The 19861-nt window shown below is 32.4% G+C and overlaps 1 protein-coding gene across 1 annotated transcript in view; it reads right to left on the minus strand.

Moving 5' to 3' along the window:
* Positions 1–19725, minus strand: part of KrT95D (phosphofurin acidic cluster sorting protein KrT95D) — a 137730-nt gene extending 118005 nt beyond the window's left edge. Inside the window, exon 1 of the mRNA XM_072526036.1 lies at positions 19335–19725. Coding sequence (XP_072382137.1) covers positions 19335–19435 — 101 coding nt within the window. The 5' untranslated portion in view covers positions 19436–19725. The remainder of the gene's footprint in view (positions 1–19334) is intronic.
* Between the last annotated feature and the right edge of the window lie 136 nt (positions 19726–19861).

A 19861-nucleotide genomic window follows, 5' to 3' on the forward strand; every position in this document is an offset into this window, starting at 1 on the left:
CAGAACACTAACGCGTCGAGAGGCGGGGAGTGAATCCGACGATTACTCTGCTACCGCTCTATTTATAGTCGCGGTGACCTGTCGTGTCGGGACGTATCGGAAACGAAGCCTTAAACAATCGACTGCTATTTACAAAATATCCCTAGAGTGACTGTTTGGACAAGTACAGTTGTTTAAATAATCGGTCTCCGGGATAAACAAATTAAATAACTCATAAACTGTATGGTCATTCTGTATGACATTCAGCACACTTTAAAAACTCATTAACTGCCATAATTTTAAATAGTTGTATTACATATCGTTATGCAAAAAAGAAAGTTATTAACATTTATAAATTATACTTCATAAATAAGGGTTTTTAAATTATCTCGGTCAATTCTTTATGTATTTTAATTATAAAAATCTCAATATTAGAGAACATTTTACGATCTGTAACTTTATTTTATCCATATTTCTCTAACATGTATAAGAAACGTTTTATGCGCAAAAACTTTTTTCATTTTTTACGATTGTTTAATAAAAAAGCAAAGCAAAATTAGCCGAAGTCTTCACATAATTGTCATCAGCTACCCCTCACATACCTTTTAAAGACTAAATATCTGTTTAAGATTTTTTTAGCTTTTTTAGAGTTGTAGATCATAAAAAGTTATGTAATTTTTGAGAGTATCCAAATTAAAATACATGAAACCATTAACCGAAACAGTTGCAAAAAAACTTTATTTTTGCAGTTATTTATAAATTATAATAACTCTTTTTTTGCGCAAAGACATGTAACATAGCTCCTTGAAATTATGGAAATTATTAAGTTATTAAAGTGCGCTAAATATCAATCAGATAGAGCAAATAGTTCATAGGTTATTTAATTTGTTTATAAACATTTATAATAACTTTGATATCGTTTATGCCACAAACTTATATACAGGCTTAATAAAAAACTGCTGAAAAACACACTTTCTAAAAAAAAACAGAATCTTCTATGACCATTACGAGCCAAGAGAGCATTTTATATTTAAAACCATAGCATTTTATTCTTAAAATCATACTTCCATTGTCTATTAATAGTAAGAGCTGAAAATTGAAGGGACTCTAAATGAAGATCTGAATTGTGCGATCCAACTTACAAATGGCATATGCAGTAAAGAAGTAAAAATGTATAACCCGTTAAAATGATGGTGTTCGTAAAATACCGCTTCGGAAAAGTAGAATGGAGAACTATCTGAGCTCGGTTTTTTTTAGACTTGAACTTTTTTAAAATGAAGCGCCCTTGCAAAATTTGCAATATCATGGCTTCTGTGGCACGTAAAACATTAATTTTCTTTAAACTGGGGTAGCTCAACAAAGAGTTGTTTAAATAACCGCTTTCCATGATAAACAAATCGTCACTATTTTTATTAGTTACATTACATACCAATATGCAAAAACAAAGTTATTAAAATTTATAAATTTCTGCAAAATCAAGGGATTTTTTGCAACTATTTTGGTGAACTCTTTATGTATTTTAATTTAGAAACTAGCAAATGGAAGAGCTTTTTGAGATTTACAATTTTTATTTTAACCATTTTTCTCTAAACTTGATAAAAAACGTTTTATAGGCAAAAGAATGACCTCTCACTTTTTAAAACTGTTTCAACAAAAACAAATCAAAATCACTTGTATGTCTTCACAGATTTATTATTAACTAAACCTCATATATCTTTTAGAACCTTTAAATATCTGTATAAGATTTTTACGTGAAATCAATGATTTTTTCTCAGATGGACTGGTTTATACATTACTTCTCCAATAAAGACGAACTTATTTCTACTTTTCAATACAATAACTAAAAATAGCTAAAGAAATACATATTTAAATATCTAATACTTTGATTATGTTTATTAACTTTATATTTATTCACTAATTTGTTTTTCCGAAGTTTATTATATCATAATTATAATACCAACGAAAAAGTAAAATTCAAATTAATGCATCTCGAATATAGTGCACCGTGGCGATAATAAAAAATGATGAATGAAAAAAAATAAACATTTTTTTAAGTTAATTACGTAACGGAAACGGTGTAAAATACAAGAATATAAAAAAAGTTTATATTTACTTACCAGAGTGTAATATGCATGTTAGACAAGCCGAAGTATTTTTTGTCGGAAATCTGAACATTCTCAATCCATGAATTTTGTATGGGATAAACCACATTTGTAATAACAACAAATATTTCCAGCCGTCTGTAAAAAACCATTTATTTATTATGGAAGTAACATTATTTTAATTTAAAATCACTTTCTTTCAAGTATTATCTAATGTATGTATTATCCGGCAAAATTTATTTCTAAATACCTAATTTTGTTCATTTCTCAAACAAATGTTTTTTTATGTTTTAAACACATATGTAATATGATTAAAATGTTTTACTTACCTCGGACCATATTTTTTAATACACTTCCAAATAAAATAAAATATTTAAATTCTTTAAACTTATTTAGATGTATGGAGATTTAGAAGCCACAGTATGTTTATGTACTATTTTAGTTGACACGATATTTACTAGTTGATAGTAATAGCTCTATTTTAAATGAATAGCGTAAATGATTCATGGTCTGTTTTTTGTAACATTTTTATTTGTAACTAAACCTGTTGCTACTATGTCAGTGAAATATTACAACGCTGGTGAATTTAATTCAGGGGATCAAAAATGGACGTTTAGTTTAGTCTTTAACTTTTTCACATAGCTCCATCTAGTATCTTCTTCTTCTTAAAGTGCCTATCCGTTCTGGATGTTGGCGATCATCACGGCTATCTTTACTTTATTTATTGCAGCGCGGAACAGTTCAGTGGTAGTCGTGTTATACCACTTTCGCAAATTTTGAAGCCAGGAAATGCGTCTTCTTCCCGGTCCTCTCTTACCATTCACTTTCCCTTGGAGAATCAGCTGGAGAAGGCCGTAACGTTCTGGATTTCTCATTACATGTCCTAGATATTCCAACTTTTTAGTTTTGACGGTCATGAGAATTTCACATTCTTTCCCCATTCTACGCAGGACCTCCACATTAGTAACTCTGTCAACCCAGGATATACGTAAGATGCGCCTATAACACCACATCTCGAAAGCTTCGAGCCGATTCATAGATGCAACAGTCAGTGTCCATGGTTCCATTCCGTAGAGCAGAACTGTGAATATGTAGCAGTTCAATAGACGGCATTTTGTTTTTAATGATATGTCTCGACTGTTGAAAATGGTTCTCATTCTAACGAATGCTGCTTTTGCTTTTATTATTCGCTGTTTAATTTCTGTTGAGTGGTCCCATTGGCTATTTAAATTGGTGCCTAGATATGTATATTGCTCGACTCTTTCGATATTCTGTTGCTTGATTGTAAGTTGAGCGTTTAGTATTGGTTTTTTACTAATTGTCATAAATTTGGTTTTCTTTATGTTAAGAGCTAGTCCGTATCTGTTGCTGACTTCTGTTATGCGATTTGTTAATATCTGTAAGTCATTCAGATTATCGGCAAAAACTATAGTGTCATCTGCATATCTAATGTTATTCAACCATTCACCATTTATTAGTATTCCTTTCGCACAACCGTCTCCCTTAAATACCCATTCAGAATAAATGTTGAACAACAATGGAGACAAAATACAGCCCTGTCGTACTCCACGTTCTATTGCAATTTTATCAGTTAACTGGTCTTCTATTTTGATTTTGGCCGTTTGATTGTAGTAAATGTTTCTGATAATTCTAAGATCTTTGTTGTCAATTCCAATTTCTTGCATTAGAGTCATTAATTTGTCATGTTTTACTCTGTCAAATGCCTTCTGGTAATCTATAAAGCATACGTCTATGTCACAATTCACATCCCTGCATCTCTGAAATAGCACCTGTACAGCAAAAAGGGCCTCCCGTGTTCCCAGAGCATCACGAAATCCGAATTGTGTTCTTGTTAGTTGTTCCTCACATTTTGTATATATTCTTTTGTGAATGACCTTTAGAAATGTTTTAAGTAAATGGCTCATAAGGCTTATAATTCTATAGTCTTCGCACTTTCTCGCATTGGGTTTTTTTGGAAGATTTATAAAAGTTGACACTAACCACTCTTGGGGAACCACGCCCGTATCATATATACTGTTAAATATATTTGTCAACCATTTTATGCCATCATAGTCCATAAGTTTTAAGAATTCTGAGTGAAAATTATCAGGGCCTACTGCTTTACCATCTTTGGTGCTTTTGATGGCATATTTTACTTCTTCGACTGTAAATGGTGGTCCAGATTCGCAATTGGTGTTTGTTGTAATACCAGTGTTACTTCGTATATCTTCAAAACTTTTTTCTACGTATTTAATCCAAATATCTCTTTTATGCTCTATTTCCAGTACTATGTTTCCCTGATTATCTGTCAGGAATCCAGTGTTCTTGTGTTTATATAAGCCTGCCACTTCTTTAATCTTTTTATGGAGGTTAAATGAATCATATTTTTGTTGTAATGACTCTATCTCTGTACACTTTGAGCTAAACCAATTTTCTTTTGCTATTTTAATAGCCCTTTTTATTTCGTTATTTATGTTGTTGTAGTAATTCTTATTATCTTTAGCGTTTCTTCTGTCTTCCATCATACATAGAATCTCCTCCGTCATCCATTCCTTTTTATTTGTTCTTTCAGGTTTTAAGTATTTCTCTGTTATTTCTTGACTTACTTTGTGCAAATTTTCTAGTTCTACATCTACATCTACCATCTAGTATAACGTATATCAAACAAACAATGGTATATCAATTGAAATCTATTGAGACAGAAAGAGTGGTGATATCTAGTGACTGTCTCAATTAGAATCAAACAAATTTATACATTGCGTTGGCTAACTAGTCCTATTTAAACAATGCTAGTATGTAATTTTCACATGTGAAACCAAACCTACTCAATGATATTGTGCAGAATTAATTAGAATTTTATAATCGAAAAATACTACAACTTTGGAAAGCTTCATTTTTACACATTCACACGTTTTAGAAATTAGATTAACATTATTTAAATCACTAATTTTAGGTACTAGAGGTACTAGAAAAGCTGTCCTCAGATGATGTAGACAACAATATGTTCCCGGGATGTCCAGTGAGTCCAAAGAACTAATGAGAAAATACGAAACCCTCTATTCCACTGACCCTTTTAGCCAAGAAAAGGTTGACTGCGGAGCAGTACTACTCCAACAGCTAAGAAAAGCCAGACAAGAGAAGTGGATTGAGACCCTGGCAAATATGGACATGACACATAGTAGCAAAATAGCACGAAACCTTGTAAAAAAAACTTAGCGGTGATCCAAAAGAACATAAACCATCTTGCAAGGTTACAGCAACCTAAGTCGCTGCTCAACTCCTTGTGAATGGAAGAACTACGAACCGATATAAGGACCCAAACACTAGAATAAGATTGGGTCCTTCCTCTAAATATTGCGTGACACACATTGCAGAGTGGGGTCGCGCATTATCTTGCAATAATAGAAAATCATCGCCGATATATTGAGAAAAGGGTACTACTTACGTGATTCGCTAAAATTTCCTGAATATACCGGTGTGCAGTCAACTAAGTAGAATGTTGAGAATTCCATGGACTGCCAGGGTCACCAATGAGGAAGTGCTGAGAAGGATGGGTCGAGACAAAAAATTGTTGAGAACGATAAAAGTACGCAAGACTGCATACCTTAGACACATACTAAGAAATAATAAATATAGTCTTCTGCATGTCATCATGCAGAGTCGATGGCAAAAAGGGAATAGGTAGAAAGAGGAAGTCATGGCTGCGAAATTTTCGAGACTGGACAAACATGACTGTAGACGAATTATTCCACGTTGCAAAAGACAGAGAAGCTTTTAAAAATGTGGTCGCCAACCTCCGTTAATGGGGACGGCATATGAAGAAGAAGAAGTCAACTAACGCTCAATGAATATCAATTCAGTGTGCGCCTCTCAGGATATTCCTGCCCATACCATCACCGAACCCCCTGCATGGCTAACGCGGGGACTGAAAGCGCACTTCGCAAATCTCTCTCCAGTTCGACGTCATACTCGTTCTCTCCAGTTCGACGTCATACTAGTTCTCTCCAGTTCGACGCCATACTCGTTCTCTCCCATCTGATGAGTGGAGACAGTATCTCGACTGTAAAAACCGTAAAAAGTATCTCGACCGTAAAAAGAACATTACTCCATTGTCTTAAATTCCAATGTAAATGTTCCCTGGAAAATTGTAGTCTAGCCACTCTGTGCCGTGGAAGTAATTTGGGCCCAGTTGCTGGTCTGCAACTTTGCAAACCAAATTCATGTAATCGATGAACTGTAAATACACTTACATTATTGCCTCGAACCTCTTGAAGCTGATTTCTTATTTGCACCGCTGTTAAATGACGATCCCGCAAAGCGTTTACTCGTATAAAACGTTCCACTACCCTTTGGATGGTAGAGTGATGAGTGTGTAGTACTCTAGCAACATATTCATAATTTCGCCCATCTTCAACCAGAGCAACGGCTTTCGCACAATCTTCGACACTAAGAACCATGATCAATCATAGGTAATCAAAATTTAAGTGTCAATATGACATAATGATAACAGTCACCAAAGCCACCTCGTCGTATTACAAAATAACTACAAAATAATCATAATTAAAAAAGTCCTAAATTGTGGGTGGCAAATTCATTTGGCTCTAAAAAATGAAACAATGCATATTTTGACATGAAACAAAAAAAACACAAAGCTTAGGAGACATGGTTGCAACCGAAAAATAAGGTTTTACGAAAATTCGCAAACGGAATTTGCACAGGATGTTTCAAAGTTAGAAAAATAAAACCAAGTTTTAATTAACCCTGTACAATAAGTCAAATATAAAATTCTATAAAAAAAACTTACTATATCAAATTATAATTAATAAATTTATACACAGCGTGCTACAAAAATCATCAAAATAGGGCTAAAAATAAAAAAAAAACTGAAATACTTTGAATTTGACGAAAATTTTCTCCGTTGCGTTTTTTTTTGCATCTGAGTGTATCTTGGAGTAACTCTGGACCGGTCCCTCACCTACAGACAACATTACATAAAAACGATAGGGAAAGTAACAACAAGGAACAGCATACTCAGAAAGCTAACGGGAAGTAAAAGGGGTGCACGTCCTGGCGTATTAAGAACAAGGGCACAGGCACTGTGTTTCTCAACTGCTAAATATACGTGTCCCGTTTGGGGCAGATCTGCCCACACCAAACAAGTTGATACTGTGCTAAATGAGACATGCAGGACAGTAACGGGGTGCATGAAACCAACGCCACTCTCAAATCTATATAAAGTAGCGGGTTTTGCAGAACCCTCAACACGCAGAGGCGTTGCAGAGCACATAGAGAAAATTAAACAGATCGCGGACGAGCGGCATGCCCTATACAAAGCTTGAACACCACGAAAGCGACTAAAATCCAGGAAAAGCTTCCTTGGGACAGTGTAGGATGAGCCGCCTGAGCATTTTCCTCTTCCCCAGCTTCAATGGACCGGCCAGGCCCTAGACTTTAAAATGTGGAAAACTATGAATAGGATAAGAACGGGGGTCGCTCCAGTAAAATCAATCATGGCAAAATGGGGAAAAATAGATCAAGATGATGTGAACTGTGACTGTGGAGAAACACAGAATATGGAACATCTTCTAACCGTGTGCCGTTGCAAACACGCGGTTGGTTGATATTTCTCAACATTGTAACTACCGATCCAACCTTTAATTGAAGATTATGCGGTGGCAATCCTGGTAAATCCAGCGAGTTTAAAAATTCATGCGGATAGTTCACATCATCTTGGTTAGTAGCCGAATCAACTGATTTATATATCCGCAATTCCCCTGTAATTTATTCTTGAATTTTGAAATTTAATTCATTTACATCTATGTTTTTTGCAGCCAATATATCCCGTTCGCTAAACCAATCATGGTTTCTGTAATTCTGAGCAACATCTGGAAACACCTTTTGAATAAGTTCATCTTTTGATCGAGTTAACTGACAAAAACTTTGAGGAAAGTTAATGCAACCAGTCAAGGCGTCTATAGGAAATTTGCCATTACCAATGTCAATGAGTTGTTTAGAGAAAATGTCTCCAGATTGGTCATTTTGCAACTGGACACGCATATTCTTGCTTAAGTGTAATACCTTGACATGTTTAAACAAATTGGAGGACTTTAAACATGCACTGTGTTCATCAGCTGGCGTTGATCGTGGAATCACTGGCAATATTTGACGAAAATCTCCTGCTAATAAAATCATTGCACCACCAAACGGGTTATGATTGCTCCGTAGATATTGTAAGGTTCTATCTAAAGCCTCCAAAGATTTTTTATGTGCCATCGTGGATTCATCCCAAACAATCATTTCACATTGCTACAAAACCTTTGCCGTTGCAGAGTTCTTCGAAATGGTTCAGGTTGGAGTTTTGTTGCTTTGCATGTTTAATGGCAATTTTAGTGCTGAATGGGCTGTTCAACCACCTTCAAGCAAAGTTGCTGCAATTCCCGACGAAGCAAGTGCAATTTTATTTTGTGAGCAAATTGTTGCTAATATCAATGAAATCAAAAAAGTTTTTCCTGTACCACCAGGTGAATCTAAGAAGTAAATCCCTCCTGTTTTATCATTTGTTACTTTCATAAGTGTATCAAATACATACTTCTGTTGTTCATTCAATAGTGGCAGATTTTTTTGAATTAATTCTTTCAAAGTGTTGAGATCATACAGTTTTTCTCGGCGCAACTCTTGGATGGACGCTTCCAACGTCGTCATTTGGAAGCATTTGTTATATTGTTCGATATTTGACAAAAAGTGTATGGAATCTGGTCTTAATTACTATTTAAATGGGAATAAGCCACAATTAAAGGTTAAAATACGTTTATTGACGTTTCAATTTCCACTTCGGAAATCGTTCTCAAAATACAAACATTAGTAAATTAAACAAATTTTGTTTTTTGTTACTTAGTGAAAAATTCTTCTAATAATTTAATTTTATCTGACTCATTTATATTGACAATTCAGACATACCTTATACATTTTAAAGTAGACGACTTTAAAATGATATTGCCAATATTGTTGAGTTGCGTTCCTGGGACGACTTTACTTATAAGATAGTTCATTCGATTACATGAAATCAACTTTAACTTGAGAATATCCGTCAGAAAAGATCATAACATGTAATTCGTCTTTAAAAAGACAAATACATGCCATGATGACAGTAAAATTCTCCTGTTAGTGATTCCATAGTAAATTATGAGGGAAAAACCAGGAAAAAAAACCTCATAATACTATCCCGACATGGTAAGTCTTTGATCGTGCATTTAGTTTACCTTCAATAAACACCAAATTCCGATTTTATATGTTTGTTATTTAAAAAACATAAATGATGTATTTTCTATATGTTACTGACTTACCAATACTGGTATTTTCCTTTTAATAACTTCCTCTTTCAATATGGGTAACCAGATGTATTGAACATTCAGAACAACAAACACGTTGAGATCTATTTTGTCCAAAACCAAACCTAACAATGAACAAGAAAGGACAAAGAATTGCATTTATAAAATACCTTGTGAATGCGATCAGTTTTATTTAGGTGAAACATCAAGACCATTAAATGTTAGAATAAGTGAACATCAATCCTATATTAAAAATAGAGAATTTGATAGATATCAAATCTGTAAACACGCATGGGATAATGAACATAATGTTTAATGGAATGATTCAAATATAGTCCTAAAAGAAACGGGTGGTAAAAAGAGGAAAATCAAAGAAGCCGCTCTAATTATGCTAAATGAGACCAATTGTGTCGCGAATTACTCGGCAGAATGTAGTAGGATCTGGTTACCCATATTGAAAGAGGAAGTTATTAAAAGGAAAATACCAGTATTGGTAAGTCACTAACATATAGAAAATACATCATTTAAATAACAAACATATAAAATCGGAATTTGGTGTTTATTGAAGGTAAACTAAATGCACGATCAAATACTTACCATGTCGGGATAGTATTATGAGGTTTTTTTCCTGGTTTTTCCCTCATAATTTACTATGGAATCACTAACAGGAGAATTTTACTGTCATCATGGCATGTATTTGTCTTTTTAAAGACGAATTACATGTTATGATCTTTTCTGACGGATATTCTCAAGTTAAAGTTGATTTCATGTAATCGAATGAACTATCTTATAAGTAAAGTCGTCCTAGGAACGCAACTCAACAATATTGGCAATATCATTTTAAAGTCGTCTACTTTAAAATGTATAAGGTATGTCTGAATTGTCAATATAAATGAGTCAGATAAAATTAAATTATTAGAAGAATTTTTCACTAAGTAACAAAAAACAAAATTTGTTTAATTTACTAATGTTTGTATTTTGAGAACGATTTCCGAAGTGGAAATTGAAACGTCAATAAACGTATTTTAACCTTTAATTGTGGCTTATTCCCATTTAAATAGTAATTAATTTAAAATGCCACAAGAAAATAGCTTCAGAACAATATTAAGAATCTGGTCTTATTCCTGAAACCAATGGGTACAATGGCTTTGGTGGTGGATCCAATGGTATCAATTTCACTTTGCCATTTGCGCAACACAGTCCATTGGCTTCATTTTTGTATTTCAATGCCTTACAATGAGAGCAAACCAAGTTCACAGATCCAATAGTAACACATTGGTAGTTACTGTAGTCAATTGACAAATCGTAATTGAAAGCAGCTCGATTCAAACTCGCGCGATTATTAGTTGAATCTCTCGCTCTCGCTTTGTGCAGCGACAATAAAGTGCAAATTGACTCTTCGACGTTAGGAACACACCTACATTATTTAGACAACAGTGTGTGCTTGTAATTTATTATAAACTTTATTGACTAGCAATAAAGTTCAAATTGACTACATTTAGTTAGAAAATATTTGTATGGGAAAAACAAATGGGTTGTTTTAGGGTTTTCCCAGAAATTATGTTAAGATTGGTCCATGCGTTGTTGAGTTATGCACTACCAACAGATTTTTATATTATATATATATATATATATATATATATATATATATATATATATATATATATATATATATATATAATATGTTGGAAATATCGGGTATGTGGTCTATATTAAATAAAAATCTTTGTTTTTTCTAAAGCTCAATATTTCGCCATTTATTTAATAGCTTCATCGGGAGTAACTGTAAAAAACAAACATTTCAAAAACACTGACGTACACTTAGATTTACAATACTTTCAGAAATTAAAAGATTATACACATAAATAAAATTGAATATTAAAATAACATTATTGTTGATGAAACTGTACATTTAATAAAATGCATGTTAAAATTTAAAATAACTTTGAGCACATTCGTTAACAATAAATAATATGGAACAAGTAAAAATTATTTCACAATGCAAAAAATAACAATGTAAGAAATACATTAGAGGAATAGTATTTCTTTAATTAATGAGGAATAGTATTTCTTTAATGTTTTTCTTACATTGTTATTTTTTGCATTGTGAAATAATTTTTACTTGTTCCATATTATTTATTGTTAACGAACGTGCTCAAAGTTATTTTAAATTTTAACATGCATTTTATTAAATGTACAGTTTCATCAACAATAATGTTATTTTAATATTCAATTTTATTTATGTGTATAATCTTTTAATTTCTGTAAGTATTGTAAATCTAAGTGTACGTCAGTGTTTTTGAAATGTTTGTTTTTTACAGTTACTCCCGATGAAGCTATTAAATAAATGGCGAAATATTGAGCTTTAGAAAAAACAAAGATTTTTATTTAATATAGACGACATACCCGATATTTCCAACATATTTATAAATTGTTTTTTGGTCGAAATAATCACGTTAAATATATATATATATATATATATATATATATATATATATATATATATATATATATATATATATATATGAAGAGTGGAACTTCCAAACGTTCTAAGTGCCATTTTTTTCAAAATAAGATATTTCTATTAAATATGTTCTATGTGCCATCGCCAATAGCCCTAAAACGTTCCCAGTACCAAGCCCCTGTTAAGCGTGGTGTATTGCCTACCTAGAGAATGACAATGTTCTAAGCACGCGACCTATGATTTTTCCAAATGTTCCAAGTGCCCGTTTAATGGACGTCGAGTCACTGCCTTCTTTATTGTTGTTGAGGGGACTTTCAGTGGGGACGTTCAATTAATTATCGCGTTTTATTGTTACAGGCAACTTGCAAGTGCAAATACAGCTTCAAAAAGATCTCGCTGTGTGCAAGCTTGTGCTCCAAGTGTGCAAGCAAACTTTCCAGGATATTTTTGCAGTATCGCACAGGCGTCTACAAACTCTGCTCTGTGAAACGCACATCTCCAAAAGTATACTAACGAAGATTGGGAGCAAATCAAACAACATGTTAACTCGTTTCCATGCGATGAAAGTCACTACGGTCGCGCTAAAAGTAACAAAGTGTATTTTAGTAGTGATCTCAATATGAGTCGTCTTTACTAAAACTTCATCAGCAAATATCCAGGCAGCAAAATTACTTACAAATTCTATCGAAAAGTATTTTTGAAATGTTTTCCACATGTTTCATTTTGCCGTCCCAGGACGGATATGTGCAGGACCTGCGATTTGCTTACTTGTAAGATTTCAGGTTTCAGTGGATCTGGATTAGTAACTGCTAAACGAGAGCAATTACTTCATCACTGCAAGTATAAGAGAGCCCTTCAATGTATGAATAAGGACTCGTATGATTCACGTTTTCCCAATTGTGACTTTTGTATGATATCTATGGATCTTCAGCAAGTTTTACTGGTACCAAATTTAACACATAGTAATATGTACTATAGTAGACAACTGAGTTGTTATAATCTAGGCATCCATGTGTCTCATGTAAATAAAGCTTTTATGTGTATGTGGGATGAAACAAAAGGTTGTCGTGGAAGCAATGAAGTTGGGACTGCATTTTACGTCTAGTGAATTCATATGACATTTTTGATAAAAAGAAACTGGTTCTATGGTCCGATAATTGTGCCGGACAAAATAAGAACCGCACTCTTATTTTTTTAATAATGTTTTTGATGCAAATTGGACAGTTTGACAAGATTGTCCAAAAATTTCTATTAAGCGGGCATAGCTTTTTATCGTGTGATCGGGACTTCGCGATTATTGAAAAAAGGAAAAGACTCTCAAAGTGTTTTACCCCGATGGATTTACAGCAAGTGGTTGCTTCTGCTAAAGTTACAGGGGAACCATTCGCTGTAGTTGACATGGAACATTCGTACTTTTTAGACTTAAAAGCGCCTGCGATTCCGTACTAAAAGTAAATTTTCCAATATCAAAGGCCAAATACTATGATAAAAGTTTCTAAAGATTATCCAGGTATTATTCAGTATAAGACCACATACAATGACATAGACACTTGGAAATGTATCAATGTACTAAAAAAAGGGGCCAAACCTGACGATATTGGAAAAGCTTGTATATCATGCTGTTCTAAGCCACTTTTGTCGGAAGGCAAGAAAAAAGATTTGTCAGCCATGTTGGATTTTTTGCCAGAAAGTGCTAAAGGCTATTACCACAATATTCTAAAGTAAAACATTTTAATAACTTCGTATGTTATAGTGTATTTTTATGTATGAGAGAGTAATAAAACAATAAATTATGTATGCAAATCCCTAAACTGTTGATACGGGTGACTCAATGAAAAACAGATATTTGTCAACAAGTTTACAGAAGTATATAGGAAAACAATTTTAAATTGAGTATGACCACCAGGTATAAAGGTTGGAGCAGAATAGAATACAATAGTTGTGAGGGTTACTAATAATAATAATCTTTATTAATAGCACATGGCTAGAAAAATATACATATAAATACATCAATTTATACCCTTAAAATTAAATCACAATGCTTTGCTTAACATATATCTTACATAAATTTTTAAATTGAGCTAAGTTTCCAGAAGCCTTAATGTTTTCCGGTAATTCATTGTATTGCTTTAATCCCCTATAAAAAAGATTGTTCTGACCAAAATTAGTGTTGATCCTATTCAGATAAAAGTTATTTCTAGAATGTGTGTTGTGTTCATGTACATCTCGAACAAAGGTACAATTATTACACAAATGCACAGGTATCAGACCATTTAACATTTTATAAACAAAAATCATACTATTACATACAATTGTCTGTCTTACACTTAAAACATTTGCCATTGTTAGCATGTCAGTTCTACTAGTGTATACACTACATCCTAATATTATCCTTAAGGCTTTATTTTGTTTTTTCTGCAGTACATTCATTTGAGAAGCATTCATTAAAAACAGCAATGTAGAGCAAAAATAGAGATGGGGAGCAATAATCGATTTATATATGGTCAACCTAGACCAGCAACTTAAATTTTTTGACATTCTTCCCAATGCATAGATTTTTTTTGCTATTTTGTTTGTAACAAACTTAAAATGTTCAACAAAACTTAAATTTTCATCTATAATACATCCCAAATACTTATACTGAACCACTCTCTCCAAAGCAATATTATTAATTTTTACATCTTTTATTATGTTATTTAATTTAAAATTTTTATTCTTTATAAGCATCATTTTTGTTTTATTTACATTAAGACTTAAGGAATTATTATCGAGCCATTTTAATATATTACATATCTCTTCATTTATTATATCGATTATTTCATCTACCTTATCCCCTATTGCATATATCACAGTATCATCGGCAAACAACTGTACCTTACACTTTTTAACAACATCAACAATATCATTTATATACAGTATGAAAAGAGTAGGACCTAACACAGTTCCCTGTGGCACACCATACAGAGATGTCTGAGCCGATGAAATGGCACCATATTTTGTCACTTGTGTTCTATCAGTCAAATATTCTTGAAACCACTTTATAATTTTTTCACCAAAGCCATACCTTTCCATCTTTCTCAATAGCAGTTGTCTGTTTATGGTTTCAAATGCACGTTTAAAGTCTAAGAAAACCACACCAATCATTTTCCCGCACTCCAGTGCACCCTTCCAGTCAAACAAAACCGTCTGCATTGCACTCTCACAGGAATTTCCTCTCCTAAACCCTGCTTGGAATTTAGTTAACACATTATTGCTTTCCAAGTACTCCACTATTTGATCATTTACACATAATTCCAGCAGTTTTTCGTATGGTGGTACCATATTTATGGGTCGAAATTCCTCACACTTAACAGTTCCATGAACCTTCTCAATTGGTACAACCAGACTTCTCTTCCATTTACTTGGGAATACGCCACTTTCTAGACTACCATTTATAATATGCAAAATTTTGTCGCCTATTACTTCAAAGGAACTCTTTAAAATTTGAACTGTAATACCATCAACATTACTTTCTTTGTTTTTCATTTCTTTCATTTGTTTTTTTAAATCTTTCATTTCTAACATTTTGAATTTTTCCATTTTGCAGTCGACATTTATTGAACTACAAATTTCTTGGTGGGTTTTGTTTGAAATAATGCTATCTGCTATGTTTTTTACACTGTCTAGAAAAAATATATTAAATCTTTCACTTATCTCTTTACCAGTAACCCCCCCACCATCAAATATTATTTCACTTTTAGCTTCATGGTTTTTTTTGCCGTTTACAAGCTCCTTTAATGTTTTCCACATTCTTTTTGGGTCGTTCTTACAATCATCTATTTTTTCCTGATAATAATTTTGTTTGGTAATTCTGATTAATGCTACGACTCTATTTCTTTGTTGTTTGAAATCATCCCAGTCAGTATCAGTTTTAGTAAATATAGCCTTTTTGTAATATTGATCTCTTTTTTTAATTTCATTCGCAATGTCTTCATTCCACCATAATTTATTTCCCCAAACATCCTTCATATTAATAGACTTTTCTGGAGCAAACTGATCGAGTGCAGACAATACATTAGTTATTAGAATATCAGCATTGTTACTTACATCTATAGAGGAACTTGACGGCCACTGCATATCCATAAGTTTCATTTGAAATCTTGTCACATCCATTATATTGTACTTTCTATAGGTTTTTGTAAGTGTCGTCTCATTGTTTCTACCCAGATCAGCTACAATTATCGAGTGATCTGTAATCTTTGGAGTTGGGAGCACCTTGCAACTAATGTCTTTTTGATTTGTAAGTACTAGGTCAATCCTAGTAGATGTTGATTTTGTAATCCTTGTGTATTCGTTTATTAGCTGATAGGTACCATTTTTAATAATAATATCATTTAATTTCATAGAGTAAAAGTTTATACTTGCCAAATCTATATTAAAGTCTCCCAATATCACAAAGATAGCATCAATCTCAATGATATCTAAAAACGCATCCAACTCCTCCAAAAATTCCGCATGACTTGCACTAGGTGAATGGTACAGACAATAGATGTAATATTTCTGGTTTTCTATATTTATTTGTATTCCTGTTAACCATATATTCTTGTTTTTTTCTTCTTTAATAATTTCTTTATAACGATACCTTTTTTGTATATAAATTGATGTTCCTCCTGTATGTCTACTTGAAGAAAAACCAACAACTAATCCCTAAATAAGGTTGCCAGTGTCGGAGTGATGGAGGTTAACAGGTACTAATGAATTTGCAAGAAATGTAAGATGTTTATTTTATCGGTTATATATAACCAATAAAAGTTTAATAAGTACCTACCTATTTGCAAAATAAAGTTTAATTCTTTAGATAAAATAAAACGTTTTATTTTATCTATTTGCAAAATAAAGTTTAATTCTTTGCCTATTTGCAAAATAAAGTTTAATTCTTTAGATAAAATAAAACGTTTTATTTTATCTGAAATGAGTGCATTCCACGAAGTAAGGGTTTCAACAATCAAACATTTAATTCTTTAATTCCAGGAATCTACGACAGTAATTGACTAGATAATTACCTTCTAAACTTATTCCACAGAAAATGTGATAGTGGGTTTTTCCATTTTGTATATAGGAAGGTCCAAGTGGCGTATTCAAAATTCTTAACAGTTCACTAAAAGTAGGTACTTCAGTTGCAAGGTGCAGTTTATTGCGTATACTAGTGTTATGGAAAATTTGGAAGTGCCGTGTAAACACTGAAAAATTGGTCCTCTAACAGTTAATGAAAAAACATTAATATTTAATTGTTTTAAATCATTTACAGACAAACGTTTATGTGAAAGTGTTGATGAGACTGTTGAGTTAGTTAGCAGTACACTTGGTGTTGGGAAATCTATGATTTACAGAGTTATTAAAGAAGAGAAATGTGGTAGTTTTCAAATGCCACGTAAAGCTCCAGGGAAACCAAAATTTCAAATAGAATATCATTTTAAAGAAGGACTTCGACGGAAAGTGCATGAATTCTTCTTTAGACAAGAATTTCCAACATTGGATAAAGTTCTTGTCTCAGTTCGAGATGATAAGGATTACCCAGAAATGAGTCGAAGTACGTTATGGAAACTTTTAAAAGAAATAGGCTTCCGCTGGAAAAAGAATCCCAGAAAGTCTATTTTATTAGAAAGAAGCGATATTGTCATATGGAGAAGACATCTAAGAACCATAAAGGAAATGAGAAACCAAAAAAGAAAAATATTTTATCTTGATGAAACATGGATCAACGAGGATCATACACCAAATAAATTTTGGCAGGATGAAACTGTTACAAGTCAAAGGCACGCTTTTGTAAATAACTTATCTACTGGTTTAAACCCACCATCAGGAATGGGACGCAGGCTGATAATAGTACACATTGGCAGTTCAGACGGTTTTGTTGAAGGTGGTTTATTAACTTTTGAATCAACTCGTACCGGTGACTACCATGAAGACATGAACGCTGATGTCTTTCAAGAATGGTTCGAACAAATGATAGATCTTCTTCCTAAGAACTGTGTAATAGTAATGGATAATGCAAGTTATCACTCCAGACTTATAGAAGGACTGCCCACAACCAAGTGGTTAAAAAAAGACTTGCAGAATTGGCTGAGTTCAAAAAATATTATGTACCATCCCGGATCTATAAGAAAGGAACTTTATTCGTTGTGTGCCCTTCATAAAGAAAAATTTAAAAAATACGAAATTGATGAAATTGCCAAAAATCGTGGAATGACAGTACTTAGATCCCCACCATATCATTGTGAATTAAACCCGATTGAACTGGTATGGGCACAGATAAAGAGTGAAGTTTCAAGAAAAAATACCACTTTTAAAATTCATGATATTAAACAGTTGTTTTTGGAGGCCGTAAATAATGTAAAACCTGAAAACTGGGAAAAGGCAGTAAATCACACTATTAAAGAAGAGGAAAAAATGTGGAAGCTGGACAATATTACTGATAAAATGATCGAGCCAGTTATTATAAATCTTGGTTCTGAAAGTTCATCTTCTGAATCTGATTTGGATTTGTAACAAGTAGCTGTAAGTTTTATATTAATATTTTTATTCATCTATTTAACATACCTTAGACGGTTTTAAAAACTCTTTTTCTCTTTTGTAATTTTTAAAAATTAAAAAAAATGTGAATTTTTTAAAACCCTTTTTAATGTAGGCCAGTCAGTTCTAATATAGTGTGTGATAAAAGAGGTCACTTTTGTTTACATACACATAACACTTTATAACACTGAAATAATTCATTTATTTTTTACAATTATTCAAAGTAATTTTTCAATTAATCTTGAGCACGCCCATGGAGTGGTCGGAGATACCAGTTAAAATTATGCTAATTACTCTCTCGTTCATAAAAATAAACTATAGTAATAATTCTTTTATTAGTTAACCGGTATGTTTTATGTATTAATACATTTTCCGTTCAAATGGTTTTAAGTACCATGGTACATAGAATGTTCCTTAAATACAATTTTTTTTAGCATATAAGGAGTTAATTTTTTCTTTTTAATTACACAGGTTATGAGCAAATATACCCCTATGTTACAAATAAAATACATGTTAATAAAGCTTTTAACTTAACATTTGACTTAGAAAGTTTTTCTCCTTTCCCGACAAAAATAGCGAAAGGCACTTAGAACATTTGGAATTTCTACTCTACATATATATTATATATAATATATTTGTGCCATAAGTTAGTAATTTAACACACATGGGCCAATACCAAATGACAATGAAAATCCACAGAATATAAATTGAATCCAAACTCTGATATATTTTTTTCTTACAGCAACTGGCAGTATAAAGCAAACATAAATTTAATTAAAATATAAAATGTTTACATTATATTAAAATATAAAATGATACTGTTTATATTAAAATATATAATGATACTTATTAGAACCAAGCATTCTGCTTGGTTCTAATAAGTATCAAATAAAGGATAATATTACTTACCTTGGAATACAATTTGTAGGAGTTCTGTCAACCCATGTAGCATAAAGTCTCATTTTATTAGGAACAGAGGTCCCAGTAGCTTTGGACATTTTATCACTCATTTTCTTCAAATAGGATTAAAAATTATCAAGATAAAGATCTTTAAACAGGCCCACTATTATAAACAAACATTTTACTTTTGTCATAAAAGCTTGGTAACAAAATGAAATAACCAAGGATTTATATAAGTAAACCGGCATTATATCATAGATTATTCATTAAAACGATAGGATAATAAAAACAATTCTAATACTAACAAAGACGCGCTTAAGTACACTGCCATTACAAATCAGATGTTATTTCAGATGAGTACATTCTTCTTAAATTGCTCACCACTCATACCATACCAGCACACCAGTATCCACAGACCACAGACATATATATTATATATATATACGACTGTCATAAGTGTCAAAGTGTCATATCACAGAATACACCATCAGATCATTGGAATTGGTCGTGATTGGTGACATAAATCAATACACATC

This window comes from Diabrotica undecimpunctata, chromosome 3, assembly GCF_040954645.1.
Source record: "Diabrotica undecimpunctata isolate CICGRU chromosome 3, icDiaUnde3, whole genome shotgun sequence".
Classification (NCBI taxonomy): Eukaryota; Metazoa; Arthropoda; class Insecta; order Coleoptera; family Chrysomelidae; genus Diabrotica; species Diabrotica undecimpunctata.